Source organism: Homalodisca vitripennis, chromosome X (genome assembly GCF_021130785.1).
Source record: "Homalodisca vitripennis isolate AUS2020 chromosome X, UT_GWSS_2.1, whole genome shotgun sequence".
In the NCBI taxonomy this organism is placed as follows: Eukaryota; Metazoa; Arthropoda; class Insecta; order Hemiptera; family Cicadellidae; genus Homalodisca; species Homalodisca vitripennis.
Window position 1 is genome coordinate 70,806,059 of NC_060215.1, and position 20,245 is coordinate 70,826,303.

A 20,245-nucleotide genomic window follows, 5' to 3' on the forward strand; every position below is an offset into this window, starting at 1 on the left:
TATGTGAGTAAGTTATTTTCCTTATACCAAAAGTAATTACGTTATCTTTAATATGATAAGGACTTTAATAATACATTTTCCATCAACACCTAACCAAGAAACTATAACTATAATTTATTTTTTTACATCTCATTGATGCTTCACAGATGTTTTTATGCTTCCAAAAAATTATAACATACAAGTAAAAGCGCTTTCGCAGGTTAGAGAATCATCAGTGAGTAAAATTAAAATATCCTTTCCAGCTCAGACAGAAGAAAGGTGGATTTCATATGACACTTTTATCTCGAAATGTCAAACTGAAGTTGCATTATTACTTTAGATGTATGATTCGTATAACACTGATGGTAAAATATCAATGTTGGCATGTTAATATAATCATAACACTTTCAAACATTTAGAAAGTCCATAATCTTGAAACTGTACTAGAAAAAATTTAAAACTATATAAATCCTTTATAAAAAACATGGACTTGATTTAATTACAAGTAATTATAAATTATGTTTGTATAAACACATTAACTTATAATGGGTCAATTGTATATGCCTATAACATTAAATGGCACCATATTCATACATGAAAAGTTATAGAAAAATAGGTATTCATAAATGTTGCTTGGAATTACTTGACAATTTAATGCAAAGTGTCAATATTAATTGATCTTGTGAAGTACTTGAGATAAAAATGTTGCCCAAATGCGAACGTTTTGTAGGTTAAGACTAGCTAATGAACTCAACAAAGCAATTACTACCTCTGTACAAAGTTAAGTCTGTATCTGTTGAGAAATACGTATACAATCTGGAAACCATACGGAATATCAATAATGGAAAAAACATTATTGTAAATGACCTGAGAATTTTAAAATAATTTTTTGTACGCATCATAACATGAATGTAACCATTCCTTTTACAAACTTTGAATGGTTGCCATGTTTAAACTCTTCATTGGTTAAGACTGGATAAAGAACTCAACTAAGCTGTGTACAGATACTGTCTACTTGCCAAGTTTAGTATGAATATATTAAGAAATACTGTAGTTATCGTGTTCACAAATATTCCTCCAGTGTTGTATACTAGTTAACACTTTGTATGCACATTATCTGGAAAGCATACGTGATATCAAAAAACAGATGTAATAAGCCTTATTGTAAATTACCTGAGAATTCTAAAATGCAGCATAACTTTAATATAAACATTACTTTTACAAACTTCGAATGGCCACCACCTTGAAACCTTATGAGATTTAAAAAACTAAAAGAATAAAAGTTTAAAAACTATATAATAGATTGTATCTGTTTTGGCCTATATTGTGAACTATTTGAGTTAAAACTTATCCTAGAATGTGAATGGCCGCCATCTTTAAAGTCTTCATTGGTTAAAACTGACTAACAAACTCATCCAAGCTATGTGCAAATACTGCTTTTGTACCAAGTTAAGTTGGATACTTTGAAAATTATCACAGTTATTTTGTTCACAAGCTTGTGTTATATTGTATAAGCCCATGCATACATACCTATTTATATAATTTCAACAAACATTGAATCAAAACAAGTGATTTTGTGATTCAACATTTATTAAAATTAAATTAGCCTATTGCCAACTATACAAGTGTAATAAATGTAAATAAAAATCATTTGACAGGTATTTGGTATTCCGATTATATGTTAGTTTGGTTATTTAAACACAAATGGGATAAAAACCGCCAGATACAAAATAACTTAATTGTAAATAGTAAGGGCTCTGTGGTATAGTCATAGGGCAGTCACCTGACAAGTGAGAGATCCGGGTTCGAGTTATGGTGGAGCAAGTACTTATTGTGAGTCAGTGTTTATTGAAATTGAATTAGCCTATTGCCAACTATACATTTTAATAAGTGTACACACACATATTTTTTTGGATTCTGGGGGTCATGAATGCAGAAAATCTAAAGGTACGTCCACACCGAACGCGCAGAGCTGCGCCGCTCTGCGCCGCGCTGCGCAAAGCATATTGCGCTGCGCGAAACTGCGCGGAACAGAGCGCCATGTTCGTAGTTGCGCGGCTGTGATCCGTGTTGCGCGGGCTACACAATCACACCGATGTAGAAAATGGACCCGGCAACAGCTGCTTCGGTTTTTATTGTTATTTATAATGATCTGTTAAAAAGAAGGAGAAAACCACGTCGTCATTGGGTGACGCCCATACTGAGACGTCGGGAATCGTATGGAGGGGAATCCATGCTTAATGATCTCCGTATTGGTGGGCAGTTCAAAAATTTTTGCCGCATGTCGTCTGAAGATTTTGAGTATCTTCTAAATTTGATTGGGCCAGAAATCACTCGACGGGATACTAATTATAGAAAAGCTATAAGTGCTAAGGACAGACTGGCGATAACTGTTCGCTTTTTAGCAACTGGAGACTCTTTCACAAGCTTGATGTACCTTTTTAAAGTGTCTAAACAGAGTATTTCATAAATTGTGATGGAAGTTTGCAGGGCTCTGAATAATGCACTGAGAGACTACATACAAGTAAGTAATACAGTTTATTAAGCAGTAAATTTAAATTTACAACACTTTTATAAAAAAACTGTACTTTGAGAACATGATTGTTTTAGAATGAACAATATTAATATGCTTGTAACAAAAATGGTTTAAAACAAACTAACGAAAGTGAATTAAACAAACTAAAAATAATCTACATAATGATTCCCCCAAAAGATAACTTGTAACAAGCCCTATTTTATAAACTATTGTTCATTGTCATTTTAAATACTAGCCATTACAGAGTAGTTAAAACTTCTGAATTGTTATCCACAAAGCCATTTATAAATGTTTGTATAGGGTTGTTGGCAGGTGGACTGTATACTTGTTGCAATGGAAGTTGAGGTGAAGGACTAGGAGTAGACATTCGGCTTGCGCTGGATTCACCGCTCTGTTGCATAGGAGAACGTGTGTAAACAGTGTCAACCTCGATTTCTGTCTCGTATATCAATGTACTAATCTTTCGGAGCTTTGTCGCAATATGCTCTCCAAATGTTGAACATTCATCACGAGTTGTTTTTGTCGCATTATCCATGATTTTGTACGCCTGAGCAAGCCGGGGGTCGTCAACGGCCGTTCTCCTTCGCTTTTTGGGTTGCGGTGGTACAAATCTGTTTTGACTTGATGTTAAAGCAGGCGATGCTGTTGCCGTGCTTTGATTCCCAGATGGTACAACAGGTTCAGATTGATTAGACTCTTCCTCCTCATCTTCATCAGGATCATTTTCAGGCTGTTCGACAAAAACCTGGGGGAAAAAGAAAATTGATCTAAAACCAATTTCGCTATAACAATTTTTTTTACTTATAACTGACTATAACACCGGCTGTTATATAGCACCTTAATGTCATTTGTTACAGCTGCCGAGCTCACAACAAGAATGGCTACAGTATGAAAAGGAGTTTGAAGAAACGTAGAATTTCCCACACTGTTTGGCAGCAGTAGATGGCAAACACATCGAAATCCAAGCACCTTGGGATACCGGAAGCGAATACTACAATTACAAGTCTTTCTTCAGTATCGTTCTGTTTGCGCTGGTGGATGCAAACTACAAATTTTATGTTTGCTGACGTCGGTGCTCAGGGACGTATATCTGATGGTGGTATATTTAAAAACTGTGCATTGTGGAAAAAGATTGAGGGGAAAACTTTGAACGCACCGCAACCAAAGACACTTCCAGGGCGTGAAAAACGTGTTCCTTACGTTTTTTTAGGAGATGAAGCGTTTGCTCTGCATGAAAAAGTTTTGAAACCCTACTCTGGGGTCTCAGAAAATGGATCCAAAGAAAGGATTTTCAACTATCGTTTATCACGAGCTCGGCGAGTCACAGAAAATAGTTTTGGGATTCTTTCAGCTGTATTCAGAGTTTTAAGAAAACCGATGCTGTTGGAGGCAGAAAAGGTTAGAGATGTGGTGCTTACAACTCTCTTTTTGCACAATTTCCTCAGGAGGAGCGAAACATCCCGGGACATCTACACTCCTCCCGGTACTTTTGACATCGAGCTACCGAATGGCACTGTCATTGAGGGGAACTGGAGAAAAGAAATCCTCGGTACAGCACTTCGTGGTATGATAAAGAAAGCCCGTAAAAGTTCTGAAGTTGCAAAGGCAGTTCGCAATGAATTTGCGGAGTACTTTGTTACAACAGGACAAGTCTCGTGGCAAGAAAGTTACGCATAAACCTAAACCAAAACCTTTCAGCCAAGGGTTGCTCTACACTATGAATCATATCGGCATTTGAAGCCGGTTATTTTTAGAGACTACAAGAAATATGTGTTAATGTTTTGTAATTGTGCATCATGTGACGTGTGTTAACAGTATGTAGCCGAACTGCCATAACAGCCCATGTTAATTTAAGCGATTTCAAGTAAATTGTGCTCGGATACCCTTTGAAATACTATTTTTGCATTTGCAGACATTTATATATGTGTTTTGATCGTGAAAAATAAAAAAAATAACATTGTTAAATCTAGAATTGAAGTTATTTTTATAATTAAGTTTCTACTTAAAGAGATTGCCAATAGGCTATTTTTAATACCTTTCCTTTCTGTCTCATTTAAAACTGTTTCATTTTGTTAAAGGTTTATACAGAGATAATTGTGTAGATATTACTCGTAATTGATGAAGTTAAAATTACATATCAACATTTGTTTACTTTTATTCTTAGATTAAATCGCCACCACCGATAGGCTATAACAGTGGAAACATCATTCTACAAATGATAATATTACTGCATTGTAAAACATGTATACATTTAGATTAATAAACATATACTTACACTTTCTGTGTCCAAAGTATTGGTTGGTGTATCCTTCTCCTTCAGAAATGCAAATAGCTTGTAGGCAAACCAAGTGTTCACATATAACTGGTCACGTCCTGGAAGTAAACGATGTCATGTCAGTACTGCGGCTATTTCCTCCATGAGTAAAAAAATAAGATAATTTTAGTAGCCTAACAAAGTATTTTTTAATTAAAAACATAGTCACAATTTCTTGCTCGCATGAAATAGTTGACAAATCAATCATAGAATTTGGTTTTTAAAGACTGCTTTCGTGCAAACTGCATGTACTCATTACAAAAAATCTGAAATTTCTAATTTAATCACGTGTTTTACATTAACAATTAAGTACAGTTAAGGATGTATAATGTGGGCCTATTCAGTTGTTAAAAGGTATAATTATTTCTTTAGAAATGTTAGTAGTACTGACTAAAAGAAAAAAATATACCTGTATCCATCGGGTTTCGACGGGGCTACAGAAAGTGTAAAATTAATTATGCACGGACTCACCTGAACCAGTGGAATTTTTTGTCTTCTTTTCCTTTGCTTTTTCTCGCCGGAAGGATGAGAGCAGGGATGACATTTTCGATTTCGCCTCTCCATGATCACAACCCACCTCACTGGCAATTTCACGCCAGGCGTCACTTTTTTATTTTTAATATGGTATTTATTGTCTTTTGGGTCCCATAACTCCGTTCGAACTCGATAAGCATTCACCAGAGTCTCGATGCATTCACGACTCCATTCAAAATCCATTTTGATCAAACACAGGTAGTGACAGTTCGAGCCGAAACGACGCGCAGCAACAACTGAGCAAATGCCCGTCCACACTGAGCGCGCAAGGGCGAACAAACTTCAAAGATGTTCGTCAAAATACCGCCATCAGTCGGATCGTGTTGGCGGATGTTCGCGAGTGCGCGAAGCTGCGCGGTTCGCCGTCCACACCAAGTGCGCCGCTCGGCGCGCACATGTTTTGCGCAGCGCGGCGCAGCTCTGCGCGTTCGGTGTGGACGTACCTTTAAAGATCTCTTTGAAATTCCGTCATGAGGGCAATTGCAATAGGCAGATCTCTACGAAATCGACCTAACACATATGCTAATTATTGTTAAAGCAGTTGTAATAAAAATTAAAACTAGTGGTATATTACAAAAAGTACTTATTACAAAAATATCAGATAGGAAGATATGGTTTACAATCCATAAATGTCTATTATATTTATTATCTTACTAATTGCACAAAAATACTGACGTTTATGGTTGAGAAATATGTCCATCTTTTATAATTGACAGACATAAACTTACAATTTTTTTTCTCTTGGTTCATAAAAATTCTTCAAAAATACATTTGATTATTTAAAATTTATCTAATGTCTCTATTTTATAGCATGTTCTACTAATTTTGATTTTTTAGGGTTTTTACTCCACCTCTTTAATAAATGTTTTTTCATTTCATTTTTCTACATTTTCTTTTATAATCATTTAAGTGTTCTTTTACTCTTGTTAATATTTGACATTTGTGCCATCCACAACATTTTGCTACATCTACAATCAATTATACATATTGCGTTGTTTATTTCTTGTTGTTTGATTTTAGGTTTTAATTTAGTTAAATAACTGTAGATTATTAGATGATTAAATAAATAGTATGATGAATTCATAGTTTGTTAAATTCATAAAAACCACATTGAAGACAGCCTTTAAAATTGGAATGATAAACCTAAAATTTTCTTAAGGTATTTTGGTGATGTCTTTTTGTAAAGGTAAATACAATTAATATTAAAAATGCAATATTATAATCTAATAATAATTTTTCTCTTGATTTGTGACTGCTAGAACAAAATTAAACTAACATTTTTTATCTTTACTGGTTTCTGAAATAAATAATAAAATCTGAGAAACACAGACAGGCAGACATTTCATACAACTTGATATTTTTTGCTTGCCTTGACCCCATGAACAAAGCTCTAAAAGATCACTGGAGAGTTCATAAAAACCCTGTATCTCAAGAAGAAGTACATGAGTTTGAATTTTGTTCCTTGCTTATTAACTTCACCTTTGGTTCCAAAATGCCACAGACTTCTTTAAAAAAATTCAAAGTAAGACTTACAACTCTAGGATACTCATAGAAACAGAATCGTGGTTCAAAAATAAATAGTTGAATAAAGTACAGGAAGTGTTTTGATTTGAAGATTTAGGAAATAAACTTCTCTTTTCTAACAACAAATTTCCTCCATTTAATGAAGAACGCTACTTTGTAAATATGTAATACTATGTATCAACTGCACTCAACCAAGAGCTAGTTTATAATGTTCTGCTTTATTGTAATTGATTTTAGTTTGATAGAGAGAGCTGTTCAACAGTCAGTTTTATTAATATAATAAGTATTATATAGAGATATAGAATTAGTTTTCAGTTTCTTTAGACCACCATTTTGCTCTCACAACCAAGATATATTTGCAATTTTCCAGTTAAGGAACATTCATTGTACCTCAGTATCAAATTAATTAAAAAATGTTGTATTTTTGATTATCAACAATACCAATAACAAATTTCACTCAATAAAAAAGTGTAAGCATACAATAAGAGGTGACGGTTGTATGGTGATTATCTTATAGCTAGGTGAATAATCTTATCATATGAAGAGAATATCCTGAATGAAGAAGAAAATTAACATGAGAAAATAATGCACATTGAATTAAATACTCAACTGTGCCTAATACAGTGTGTGGTTACAAGCTGTTTTATGTATGCCTAATGCCTTGGTCTTTGGCCTACATTCTTCTGGCGTACATGAATAATTCATTGATAACTCTGACTCAGAAAAGTATTTGTGACACATTGCCACATTTTGACTCAATCTTATAGTATATCAATATAGTTTAATCTATATCACATGCAGCAATTTTTATCCAAAACCTTGTTTTGTGCTGCCCAGTACAAATGGAAAAGTTTATAGCATTCATTAGTTAAACGCTACAATACCAACATTTTCTGTAAAATAGTCCTCAGAACTAACATATAAACTGCGATAAAAATAACTGTTGGCAGCCAAATTTACAGAAGTCATAAAATCAACAGATATTGTCTTATAATGTATTCCTGTACATCCATGTAACGCAAATCGGGCATCAGAGCCATCCTGCAAATACAGCGAATTCTCTGTTGTGCCGGATGGCAAAGTAAAAGACAGCTCTAACACTCACCTTAGGACAAGGTATATTATTCACCTGGTATCTGCTTGTAGGGAATGGTGTTACCTGGTCTTCGAGGTCGAATCAAAACCTTTATGGAGAGTACAGACATTCATTTGCATTTTCATTTGATATCGAATCTCCCTCGGAAATTACGGGCTCATATCTCACTATCTTTAATTTTGTATTTTACGAAGTAACGTTAGGCGAGTTGAGATCTCTTAAGCACTCTGTGTCTCAGGTCGGCTATGGCAACGGTTGGTTGGTAAAGTATTTGCCGATCTGCCTACGAGCTTTCTCCACTCTACCGTTCGCATCTATCTCTGGCTTTCAATATTCCTAAATTGATGCACAATGCATTATTCACAGTTTTTACAGCTGTGTGGCAATACTCGTAACGATGAAGAAAAGCTACTTCAAAATATTTACGGGAGAAGTGGCGGGCTGAGGTACTTCACAGTTCGATGAACGGTTATGACCTTAAGGAGTCTCCGAATACCACAGCCTCAACTGCCACGGAGGATTCCGCCTTACTTGGTATTTTGAGCCACAATTGTATTCAATTCGGTCACGTTCAAATTAACCGCATCCAAACAAAAATAAAGAAAATGAAAAAGGAATGAACAATTCTGAAAAGAGAAGGGTGACATTTAATCTGTTTGTGCCAATATAAATACCTACATGCTAAGTCTGCTCATAGTGCATATCTTGTATTGCATGTATCAAAACGGTTCAAAATTACATTTGTTAATGTTTTTTTTTTCATTCTTTTATTGACTGGCTGTCTTGCTTAATCCGAAAGACTCTTTTAAATGTTTGATTAATCAAGAGCCTGTTATAATACTGTCTTTTCCACAGTTGTTGTAAAAAGGAAATTAAAAGAGTCTTTAATTATAGCTGTCAACTTAACTACCTAGCTTCTTACACATCATTGTAGCAATAATAAAAGACGTGTGATTCAAGATATTTATAATTGCTGTCTCTACTTTTATATTTAATCTTATAGTCTGTATGAAATACTTCACTTTTGAATGAATAATATTGTCAATAACAGAATTCATCCACTTAAAAATAGATCTAGTCGTAAAAATTGCACAACATATTAGAAAAATAAGTTAACAATGAGGCTTATCATAGGTGTAAAGGAGGGGTTGGTACAGATTATACACACCCTATAAATGTTAGTTTAATTTAATGTGCGTCTCAATTGTTTATGGAAAAGCCATTATTTGAGGTTTTAGCAATTCGAATACTTAAGTGAGGTTTCGGGACTAACTAGCTATAACAGGATGTAAACAATTAAGATATTTGGCTTATTTTCTAATTGACACTCCGTTTAAAGAATGTTTGCAATTTCACACCTATATTAATTTATTTAATGTAATGTATTATGGTTTGGACTCGTATTGGATAAATGTATTTAAACAAAATTAGGCATAGTTCAGTATTAATTAAAGTCTCATATTTGTGAACCTGTTCGGATTCTCACCCTCACTTGAGTATCATTATTTTTAAATAGTGCAACTCAGATTGTATTACAATATCGATGTAAGCCTCAGCTCACACGAGCGAGAATCGCGCCGAATACGATCGCGACGCCTCGCATCGATTGTTCCTGGCGCAATATCGTTAAAAAATAAATATATGTTCACAAGAGAGAGATCGCGGCGAATACGATCGCGACGCCTCGCATCGATTGTTCCTGGCGCAATATCGTTAAAAAATAAATATATGTTCACAAGAGAGAGATCGCGCCGAATACGATCGCGACGCCTCACATCGATTGTTCCTGGCGCAATATCGTTAAAAAATAAATATATGTTCACAAGAGAGAGATCGCGGCGAATCGCATTATTGACACATATGCAGGCGCTAACCACAGCACGACGTTATCTCTTATTTAGGATGTAACTGGCAAGACTCGTGAAATTTACGAGTTGGTGAGCGAGGAGCCTATAATTACCACACACAACGGTCCTAAAATTAAAGGATGTGAGGCTTGGTGTTCCCATTAAGTACATACCTCGAATAAAAACTGTGCTTCCTAGATTGCAGTCAGGTTTTAGTAAAAGCCACAGTACCCGCACTGCATTGGTGAATGTGTGTGCTGGCCTGTTTGGAGCGAGGAATAAGGGCAGGTGTAGCTCAGTATCATGTCCGATTACTCCCAAGCCTTCGACTCAATCAGGCACAGTGTATTTCATGTAAAGCTAAAATATTTTGGCTTTTGTGGCAGTAGAGTTGGCTGGTTTTAGTCTTTTTCAGAATCAAGATTTCAAGTCTCAAGTCAAAACTGTACTCTGGCGTTTCTTCTCCTCTTCCAAAACCACGAAGCTTCCCACGGGGGTACCACAGGGAAGCTGTCTGGGTCTTCTGTACACAGCATACCTAACCGATTTTGTGAAGCACTGGAATTTGTACGCATATGCAGATGACTGAAAGCTTCATTTGTCGTACGAACCCAGTGCAACTGAGTTGGCCGTTACGGGAGAAAACTCTGATCTCGAGATCATAAAGATGTAGTCAGACCAGCATGGTCTCAAGCTTAATGCTGACAAATGCACAGTTCTTCACATCGTATCCCCTTACAATTGGCACAACTTGCATGTTAAGCTTGGAGACCAAGTACTTTAGGTTTCCGGTGTTGTGAAAGCGTTAGGTATACTCGACAGTGAACTCAGCTTTTCTGACCACGTCACCTATGCTGCTCAGCGTGCGCTTAGGAGGCTAAGAGGGATGTACAGGCACAGATTGGTCTTGTCAGAGATAGCAAAGATTCGTCTGATCTAATCTTTGATTTTGTCCGTATTCTTTGATTGTTATCCTGCATACTGTAACAGCATTTTGAGGGTAGATATTGACAGAACTCATAAAGTACAGAACACGGCTGTCCGTTTTATTTACAATTTACGTAAATACCACCTTTTATCTTCCCATCGAGGAGCTGCGTTTGTTGCCTATGGAAACCATATTCAGGCTACAGACCAGCTACGTAATCCACCGCGTCCTGATTTTTCAGGAACCGTGGTACTTGGTAGAGAGACCAAATATCGAACCGTAGCGATGTTTCTGATCGCAAAACCCGAGAGGACGATCAGCTTCACTTCCCTCGGGTAAGGCTCGAAATAGGATGGAGAGGCTTTCTGTACTTTGCCCTTAAACTGTACAACTCCCTCTCTTGTTCTTTGTTTGAAGGTTATTTTTGACGATGGAAGGATTGTGAAGGAAACAGGATTTTTCCGGACATTTGCCATCGTTCAGTGAAACAAGAAATCAGTAAAACTACGTTTCGAGATCTGCAATCTGATCTCTTCTTCAGGTAAAGAACTAACCTAATACATAACTACAAACTAGGTTAAAATAAACAAATCTTACCAAAGCGTTGTGGCACGCCTTAGTCAGGAATCACAACCTACATGTTGTTTGTCATATTCACTAACTCTATAAACATACACTTAATAAAAAACGATACAAAACACTAATCATTAAAACTGAACTACGGAATACAGATCACAATACGTCTTCACTCGTCTACTAACCACCTACGACTGACCAGAGGATCTAGCCAATGGTGATCGTCAGTTTTTTATTAAGTTCATGTTTATAGAGTTAGTGAATATGACAAACAACATGTAGGTTGTGATTCCTGACTAAGGCGTGCCACAACGCTTTGGTAAGATTTGTTTATTTTAACCTAGTTTGTAATTATGTATTAGGTTAGTTCTTTACCTGAAGAAGAGATCAGATTGCAGATCTCGAAACGTAGTGTTACTGATTTCTTGTTTCACTGAACGATGGCAAATGTCCGGAAAAATCTTGTTTCCCCCTCTCTTGTGATCTAAAATCACTCAATGAGGCCTTCAAAGTCAAGGTAAAAGAAATTTTGGTGATAGACAATTATTTAAAGTATTTCTATATAGTTTAAGTAGAAATGAATTAATTGATGTTACTTTTAGATGACTGGAGTTGTTCTGAAAAACTGCTTGTACAGAGAAAAGCTCGACTAATAAAGACATTTTTTGTTTTATTCGAAGACGTCATAAATATGTTCACAAGAGAGAGATTGGGGTGAATCGCATGATTAACAACATCTATCTAGGTGCTAACCTTAGTACGACATTACCCGGTATCTATTATTCAATGTGGATCTGGTAAGACGTTATAAATAAAAAAGAAACCAACAAATGTGACCATTAAAAAAATTTAAACAATTATTACAAGTGACAGATATCGAAGTGTTAAAATGGAAAACCGAACCTTGGTTCTACTTTCACTTTCACGTCTCTATTTGGTCGTTGAAATATGATACGTGTTTATCAATACGTATCCAAATGTTTTTAAACGTTTTCATATTTTTGATGGGTTTCATTACATAAAATTGTCAAACTTGCGGATTCTCAATATTCTTCTACTTTATCGTTGAAATGCTTAAAACGAATACACTTTTCAATATTATAAAGGGTTTAGATTGGTATTAATCATATTTTTAAAATAAAACATCTGCCATAATTCCACTACCCAATTCTTCTATAAGGAATTAATTACTAAGGAATTTATTAAGGATTTTTTAGGTTTAACTTTGTTCTTATATAGTGGCATTCTACAATGGGGCGATGGCTCTTGTGAACCACTTCTTATTTATGTAATACACTACCAAACCGCGCAAGAACGATCGTTGTCAAATGCATGTAAACCGAGCCTTTGGCCCCAAGAGTAACAGATGGCGCCCCTGCTGTTGAACCCGTTAAGCAAAGGACATGTCATGGACTAGTTTAAACATGTCGGTGTAAAATTGTATGGATATTCTAAAAGTTTAAGTAAAAAATCTGGTAGTCCTACATTTATTCTTAAGTTTTATAATAAATTGATTGAATTAGTATATTAATTTAAACAGTCAAATTATAGAGAATGTGTGTGTAAGAAATACAAATGAAAATGTGAGTTTTACATTTAGAATAAGCACGTATAGTTGAATTGGACTCACTAAACAGTGATATTCTTCTATTCCGAAAACCAGCGACTGTAACAAGTTGTTTTTTATGCAAAATGCTTTTCTGGAACCAGACTCAAAGTGTGTTTTATTAGGTTGCTCACCGTCATGTTTTGCATTCAACTGCAGGTTCTGTTTTTCATTCCAGGAATGTTAAGGTTGCCGTTGTGAACGGTGAGCTGTTTTACGGTGCAGAGCCGTGGATAACAACCAGTTAAAGATATGATGTATATTGAAAGGAAACCGTATTGGCATTTGTCTTGAGCGAGATATTATAAACACATAAACACTACATTTCTATGTTTACAACCTGATTTCTTCATAAGATAATAACCCACTTAATATTAAATATTTACTTAAGAAACAAAAACAAATTACGATTTGTAATGCATACATGCATACTGCAACCATGCAATTCTTGCGATACTGGTAAGCATGCATCCTTGGGCCGTTTTGTGTGTGTGTGTGTGTGTGTTTTTTTTTGTTTTTTTTTTTTTTAACATGGTACTTCTAGTTTTGCATAGTTCTAGCGATAGTTCGTTCTAACTGTTATGCACAAAAGTATGCATCGGCAGTAGTATAATTGAAAGTGAAGTTAAGTGATGAATAGAAAAGGAAAGGAATGGTAGCATGAGTCTTGGTAGCCATAGCACTGACTCCTGCACGTGTAAAGGTGGAGGGATACCTGATCCAGTACAGACTCAGCAAATGTGGCACTCTTCACGTCCTCTTGTTCATGTCCCTTAAGTTGATGCCATTGATTTTTGGGTTGGATATTTATTTAAATTCAATTTAATTTGTTTAAGTTAACCTTTGAAGATAACTTCCACAAATAAAGAAAAAGAGGAAACAAGTATTTTATCACTTTATGAGGCATTACAGGTATTTGAACTAAAAAACGTACACAATTTTGTAACCAGTCCCAATTAAAGAGGGCGGAATATAAAAATGTGAGTTACTTACAGTACGTATACGGGTTATATCCTCAGGGCAGACATGTTTATAATAATTTATGGAATAAGATAGTTCTATTTTTTATTAAGTATAATTTAATCAAACTACACGTTTTTTATAAAATATTTATTATGAAAATATTGTTTTTATAAATAAAAACATGTCATCCCTTCACTCATCTTTCATGTGCATAATGTAAACAATTCAAATCATTGTCTTATCCGTATTTCTTTGAGCCTTATTATAAGATACCCCTAAATGCAGCTGTAAATGCCTACCTCTCTTCGTGGAATCATCAAAATAATTTGTTCTATTTTGTCGTTATAAAAGGTATCTTAAGGGTTGTCACAGCCCATTAGTAAGATATATTTATTTCTCCTAGTTTCTGATTTTATGTATACGTTTCGACATTCACCTTAACAGCCGCTGTACTATTACAATAGTGGTAATACTGATGTTAGCTGCATAAAAACAATTTTACACTTGAAACACTTTTACGGCCTTATTTTTTGTCGGAACATTAGAGAAGATGTTTCACTTTAAAGTACAACTAATACACTATTTTTTACTCGTTACTAAGGAACAAAATCCTAAACTGTTCTGTATTGAATTGTTTCAACATGCGTATCAATTACGTCTTTAATGAGGCATATTCATGATTCGAGACAAAAAGTAAGAGCGCAATAGGTTTGAAGTGTTAAGATTATTCTTATGCAATGAAGATCTAAGTCGTTCCATACAACTGGCTCTTAAATCAAATATCAGATCAAAATGTGTTTTTCTCCTTGTTATAACAAGAAATATTCTATAACTATAGTAAATATCAGATATATCCTTTCATCTTCACCATCGACAAAAAAAAGCGTAAACAAATGTACTGGCATATCAAAATAAATCATATGTAATTAAATATAATGTAACACACAATTACATTCCTAACTCTAAAAGCCTCCGGTTGAATACCGGTATGTTTAATGTGCATTGCACATAAATAAACTCTACCGACAAAACAATCAATCTGTTCAACATGTACTATTTCTAAATAATAATTAGTAATGGTGTTAAATACTTTTTGGAATAGTATTTGGTTTATGTACGTTTATACCCACCACATACACCAAATTATAATCTTAATAAAGTCTCATAATACTTTTTTGTTGTTGTTTTTTTAATAAATAGTAGGAACATTACTTAGTAGAAAAGTTCCATGCCTCTCTGTTTAACCAAGGATTGCCAACTGGCTTGTTTCACCATTTAAATAATTATTTAAGATTGTAAATGTATATAACGTTTTTTAGATTGTTGTAGTATCATTATACTATTGACAATTTTGAGCTTTTGATAGGCTTTTGATAACTAATACTAGATATAAAATACTATGAGCCCTGTTAATATTACTCATTGTTTTCCTTTAGTCATATTTCAAATTCCCCATTCCAACCTTTTCAAAATATGTTTGAAGTACTGAAGTACACCTTGAGTATGGTTGTTTTACTAAAGCATGTTTGTGATGCTTATGGGTTTCATACAATAATTATTGTATCTATCTATGTTGTATACTTTGTATATTTCTCCGAAAGTTGTACAAGCATTCATATTGTTAGTTTCAATGTATTATTGTAACAAGTGTTTACAGCCTATTAAATTACCATACTAATTGAATTGAAAAAAACTGTTTTATAATAACTTTGCATAGGCTGTTAATTGTGTAGTTCATAAGTTGATAACACTTTAAACTATTGGCATATGCCAGTTTTGAAATTGACACTGACACACATTTTATGACTAATACGGTCCCAAATTAGTCTCCACAGTTTGATCAACCCCTCAAGATTTTTCTGTTGAAGTAGTTGTTTGCTCACTAGTGCTCTCAGAAACGTCCTTGTCTGACTGAGTGGGAACAGTCTTTTCAGTATCTTTCACTTCACAGACTGTTCCTTTTACGATTTCATCCACTGGGCCAGTGAAAACTCGATAGTTGATCTCCCCAAAGTCCAATTTTTTATATATGTGAGTGGGCAACTTGTCTGTCAGTAGCCAGAGATTGCTATCCCGATCAACCTTCAGGTCGTTTGGAAAAATCATAGTTTCATTGTCAGAGGCCACCAGGAAGTTGGTTTCTGGAGAAAAGTCATCTGCATGAGTAAAAGAGTTCCAGCAACCCACTCCATTTTTGTTGATCTGCGTGTAGAAGAGAACGCCAGTCTTTGGGTCCAAAAATGAGGCGGTTGCTTGGCTGTGGGGTCCTCTAGTACCAAGAACCTGGAAATAAACAATTTCTTACATTACATAATAAATTGTTGTTTTTAATGTCACTGCCCAACTCGTGCAAAATTATATTTGTATAAAGAGCTTGTTTTTATACTTTTATTCGTTATATCAAAGCCTGTAAAAAGTGGTATGACATGAATATACTCCAATTATGAAATTTTCAGATAATCATAGAACATATATCAGAACGATGTGTCTAAAATTCGGAATTTCCCTTGAAATATCGGAAATTTCCACTTTAAACAGGAATTTTCAGTAGTTTAAATTAAGCCGAAAAAGTTTTTTTATGAATAAACAAATCATTAAGGTAATTATTCGATTTGTAACAATATTTTTATAGAGACTTGTCAGATAAACTAAAAAAAACACGTGTATAAATAATTAATCTTGTGCATGTGGCACTCAGCTTGTCATTTCATTAATGTTGGTCTATTATGTTGAACAAATATTTGAAGATTTTTAGATACAAGAACAAGTTATATAACCACTTCATCAGTGCATTTGAAAATGACAACAACTTCATTCGATTTACCAGACAAGTGGAGTTATTCAAAGTGATACATAAATTATTGTTAATAGGTATTGGAACTTTCAAACTGAAAGCAGTGCACTTATCCGTATTCGGTTGTAGATCACTGCTTTCTGATCCCTTCTTAACTCTAATAATAATAATGATGATGATGATGATTATTATTATTATTATTATTATTATACATGCATACACCGATGACCAGTATTTTTAAAAGTTTTTCTTACCAGGGACCTAACAATACTACATTTTTCAAAAGAACATACTTTATATGACTGTGAAAATTATATTACGATCGGTTCTTGTTTTCTACCCCCTAAAAGGAAGCGATGTCGGCGAGAAGGAGGCCACTCTGTTCGTATCTACAATTTTTTATTAGGCTATATAAGTAGGTTTAGATTATACTATCATAAATATGTTACTAGTAGCGCCAAATTTAAAGGTAACCTTCACGAGCGCTCACGTGATCTGAGCTGGAATTTCGTAATAATGACATTTATACTTTTCACTACACAACTATCGCTAACAATTTACTAATTTGTAAAATTACAATTGAAAGTGATGCCTCAGCTTAGATTTTCACTATTCTCGCTAGTATGGAAATTGCAAAATAGTTTTCAGTATTTAAAAGAAAATGTTTCAAAGCATATTTTGGAACTTCCCAATTTGTTTATTTTAAAACCGATATTACCTAACCAGTACTGAAAAAACCCAACTGCACAACTACTGTATCAATGTTGCTACAGCTCGGCCACCACCTGTAAATTCTAACTATGAAATCCATTGTCATCTTTTTATACTCAAAATTCATAAAACATGTGATTAAATATTATTGAGAGAAATAGTGTGAAAAGTTAGAGGCTATAAATAAAATATGTACTACAATTAAGTACTACTACTAAATAGATATGTGAAAGATAAAGTTTTATGATTACCTTGTAAGCATAGTAATCGTCATTGGCGATGGTCTCATTCTGTAATATCTTTGAGTTGACAGTGAACTCCATGGTGCTTGAAAGAGGATGGAAGTAGATGGTTCTGGAGCCATCCGTTTTATTGATCGGTGAAAGGGCAAGGCTGAAGATCCCATCTGTCCACTGGAAGTTGACTCCACCCACATTGTAGTTCCCAGACAAAGGATCCATGTAGAAGAAGTGATGACGGACTCGGAAAGACTTATCAGTAAACAGATTGTAGACGATGACAGCGTAACTTCCCAGATCGGGGATGTAAGCGTATGCTTGTTCACACTTGCCAGGAGTCACGTCCACGATGATATTTGCGAAGAAGGAGTTGTCTTTTATATGAGCTTTGTCGAACAGGAATTGGTGGATCAACTAAACAGACATCAATTATTTAGATAGTTATCTGAATATTCAAAGTTTTTAACTTAAAAACGTGTTCTGTACTTATAGGTGACAGCTCGATTGGTATATACGGCTTTTCAATATAATAAGAAAGCACTGATATACTTTCCCGAATATCATAGTTTTGATTTATAATTCCCAAAGTCAAGTATGCAGTGTCCGTAAATTTATTCAAAAGTTGGTTACGTTCCACTATAGTAATTTTTATCGTAGGTGCAACAAAAATACTTTATTGCTGCCTCCCATAAATGAATATAATACAATTTCCATGCTCCACATTGCGTATCATATTTGACCTAGTAATTAAGATGTTTAAAAAAATAAATACATGTACTGTAAATTTACGTTTGTGCTTCAATAAGTAGTGCAATAAAAAGAGTAAAAATTCTGAAATAGCTCTAAAATTGTTTATATAATGTAAAAATTAGATTATTTATTCACGCAAAATATCCATTTTTGTTTGAATATATGTAAATCTTATGGTGACATTTTTCGAAGATTTTTTCCTTTGTATTTGAATCGCTTTGCATGCCGATCGTATATCACCACCCTACTAACGCACACTTTGAAACATCTTTCATCCTACGATCATCTTACAAATTACCAAAATCAATTATTTTTTTACAAAATAAATTCCACCATCGCTTAATGAACTATCATTTCCATAGCATTATTAACTTTAGGAAAAGCTTAAACAAGTCATACAGAAAAAAACACAACGATACGAAGGCCACGAAAAAAAATCCTAGCTAACAGGAAAGGACGTCATGCTAAAAAAAAGTGTGCACAAAATCAAATTTTTGGTTAATGTTGTTAAATTGGAAAAGCTTCACAAAACTATTATTCAAGAAATATGTTTCAAATTTTTAAATCCAACTATAACTCGAAGAACGTAGGATGTATTCATAGAAATTTGCTCATCAAATTTATTTTCTGAATGCAAACAATAAGTTCTTTACTCTATTTCATTTTTAATATAATTGTAGGTTCTTTTAACTTATCAAGTGCATATATTTTAGATCAATTAGACATATATATCTCACTAAAATAACTATTTGTATGATACTCATTATTTGTATTGATTATTATGATATATTATTTAATGCACCAATGGAATTGAATTTTGAATTCGAAATTGATGGGTGCTAAATTTAATGTTTAGATCTTAAACTTTACAGTTTCGATAACTAATCACTGTACAGGCTTTATTTATTTTTGGTCCGTACCGAAATCAAATCATTTCATGGCTGTATTATCACAGCACAACTCAATGTTATTTGGGTAGTTTAATTAAGGTGGTTAATCGATTTTGGTTTTTTTAATATCTCTTATGTTATATTTATAGCTATTAACTTCCCTGAATAAATAAAAAGTAGAAACCCGTTTTTGATCACTCCACGTGAAAGTACAGACATTTAAAGTGGGAAATTCAGATATTTAATCAGACCCAAATTAAAATCGCTGAAAATTAAAATTTGAAATGTATATGAGTTATAGCTTCAGAGAGTGACATGTTTTTTCTTGTTTTTTTTTCAAGAAAAAACATTGAAAGATATTTAATTTTTTGTTATATTGAACTAAAAAATATAATCTTCAGACGTTGGTAATGGGGCATGATTATAAAATATAAAACTGCCTATATTTCCTACTCTATAATTTCACGTGGAGTAAAAAAAGTTTTAATCTTTCGGTATTCATGGGAGTTATCTTAAAGAGCATTAGACTTTTAACTTAAAACATATTTTCTAAATCGAAAATTGATTGCATCACCTTGAATTTAGTATTAACTATGCAATATTTTTCAAAATCCCTGAGAGCTAACATAAGGGAGGTACAGCAAAATAGAATATACTAACGTTGTAGTATTTTGGTTTTTTAACAGAGTCCCAAAACTTCTGGGTTTATATTTACTTACCAGTCCGAACGGAATGATATGAAACTTATGTTCCTGAGGAATATAATTTTTATATGGTATAAATTAATAAATTGATAGTAGGAGGCTCCCATTGTTAAAACTATGACCTAAAGGTCGGCGCAGCTGGCTATCGTGTTCGTGGCTACTGATGGATTACGCGCGCCAAATTCAAATCTATAGTAGCACACGCCGCAAAATTACCACACTTGTGTTCATGAGGGGTACACATTCTATTCTCT

At 34.1% G+C, this 20,245-nt stretch overlaps 1 protein-coding gene across 1 annotated transcript in view; it reads right to left on the reverse strand.

Annotated features, from left to right (window-relative positions):
• Window positions 1-15,472: 15,472 nt before the first annotated feature.
• LOC124369167 (protein yellow) overlaps window positions 15,473-20,245 on the reverse strand; it is a 29,737-nt gene continuing 24,964 nt past the window's right edge. The window contains exons 4-5 of the mRNA XM_046826962.1: window positions 17,660-18,061; window positions 15,473-16,186 (exon numbers count right to left, since the gene is read on the reverse strand). Of these exons, the coding sequence (XP_046682918.1) occupies window positions 15,752-16,186; window positions 17,660-18,061 (837 nt within the window). The 3' untranslated portion in view covers window positions 15,473-15,751. The remainder of the gene's footprint in view (window positions 16,187-17,659; window positions 18,062-20,245) is intronic.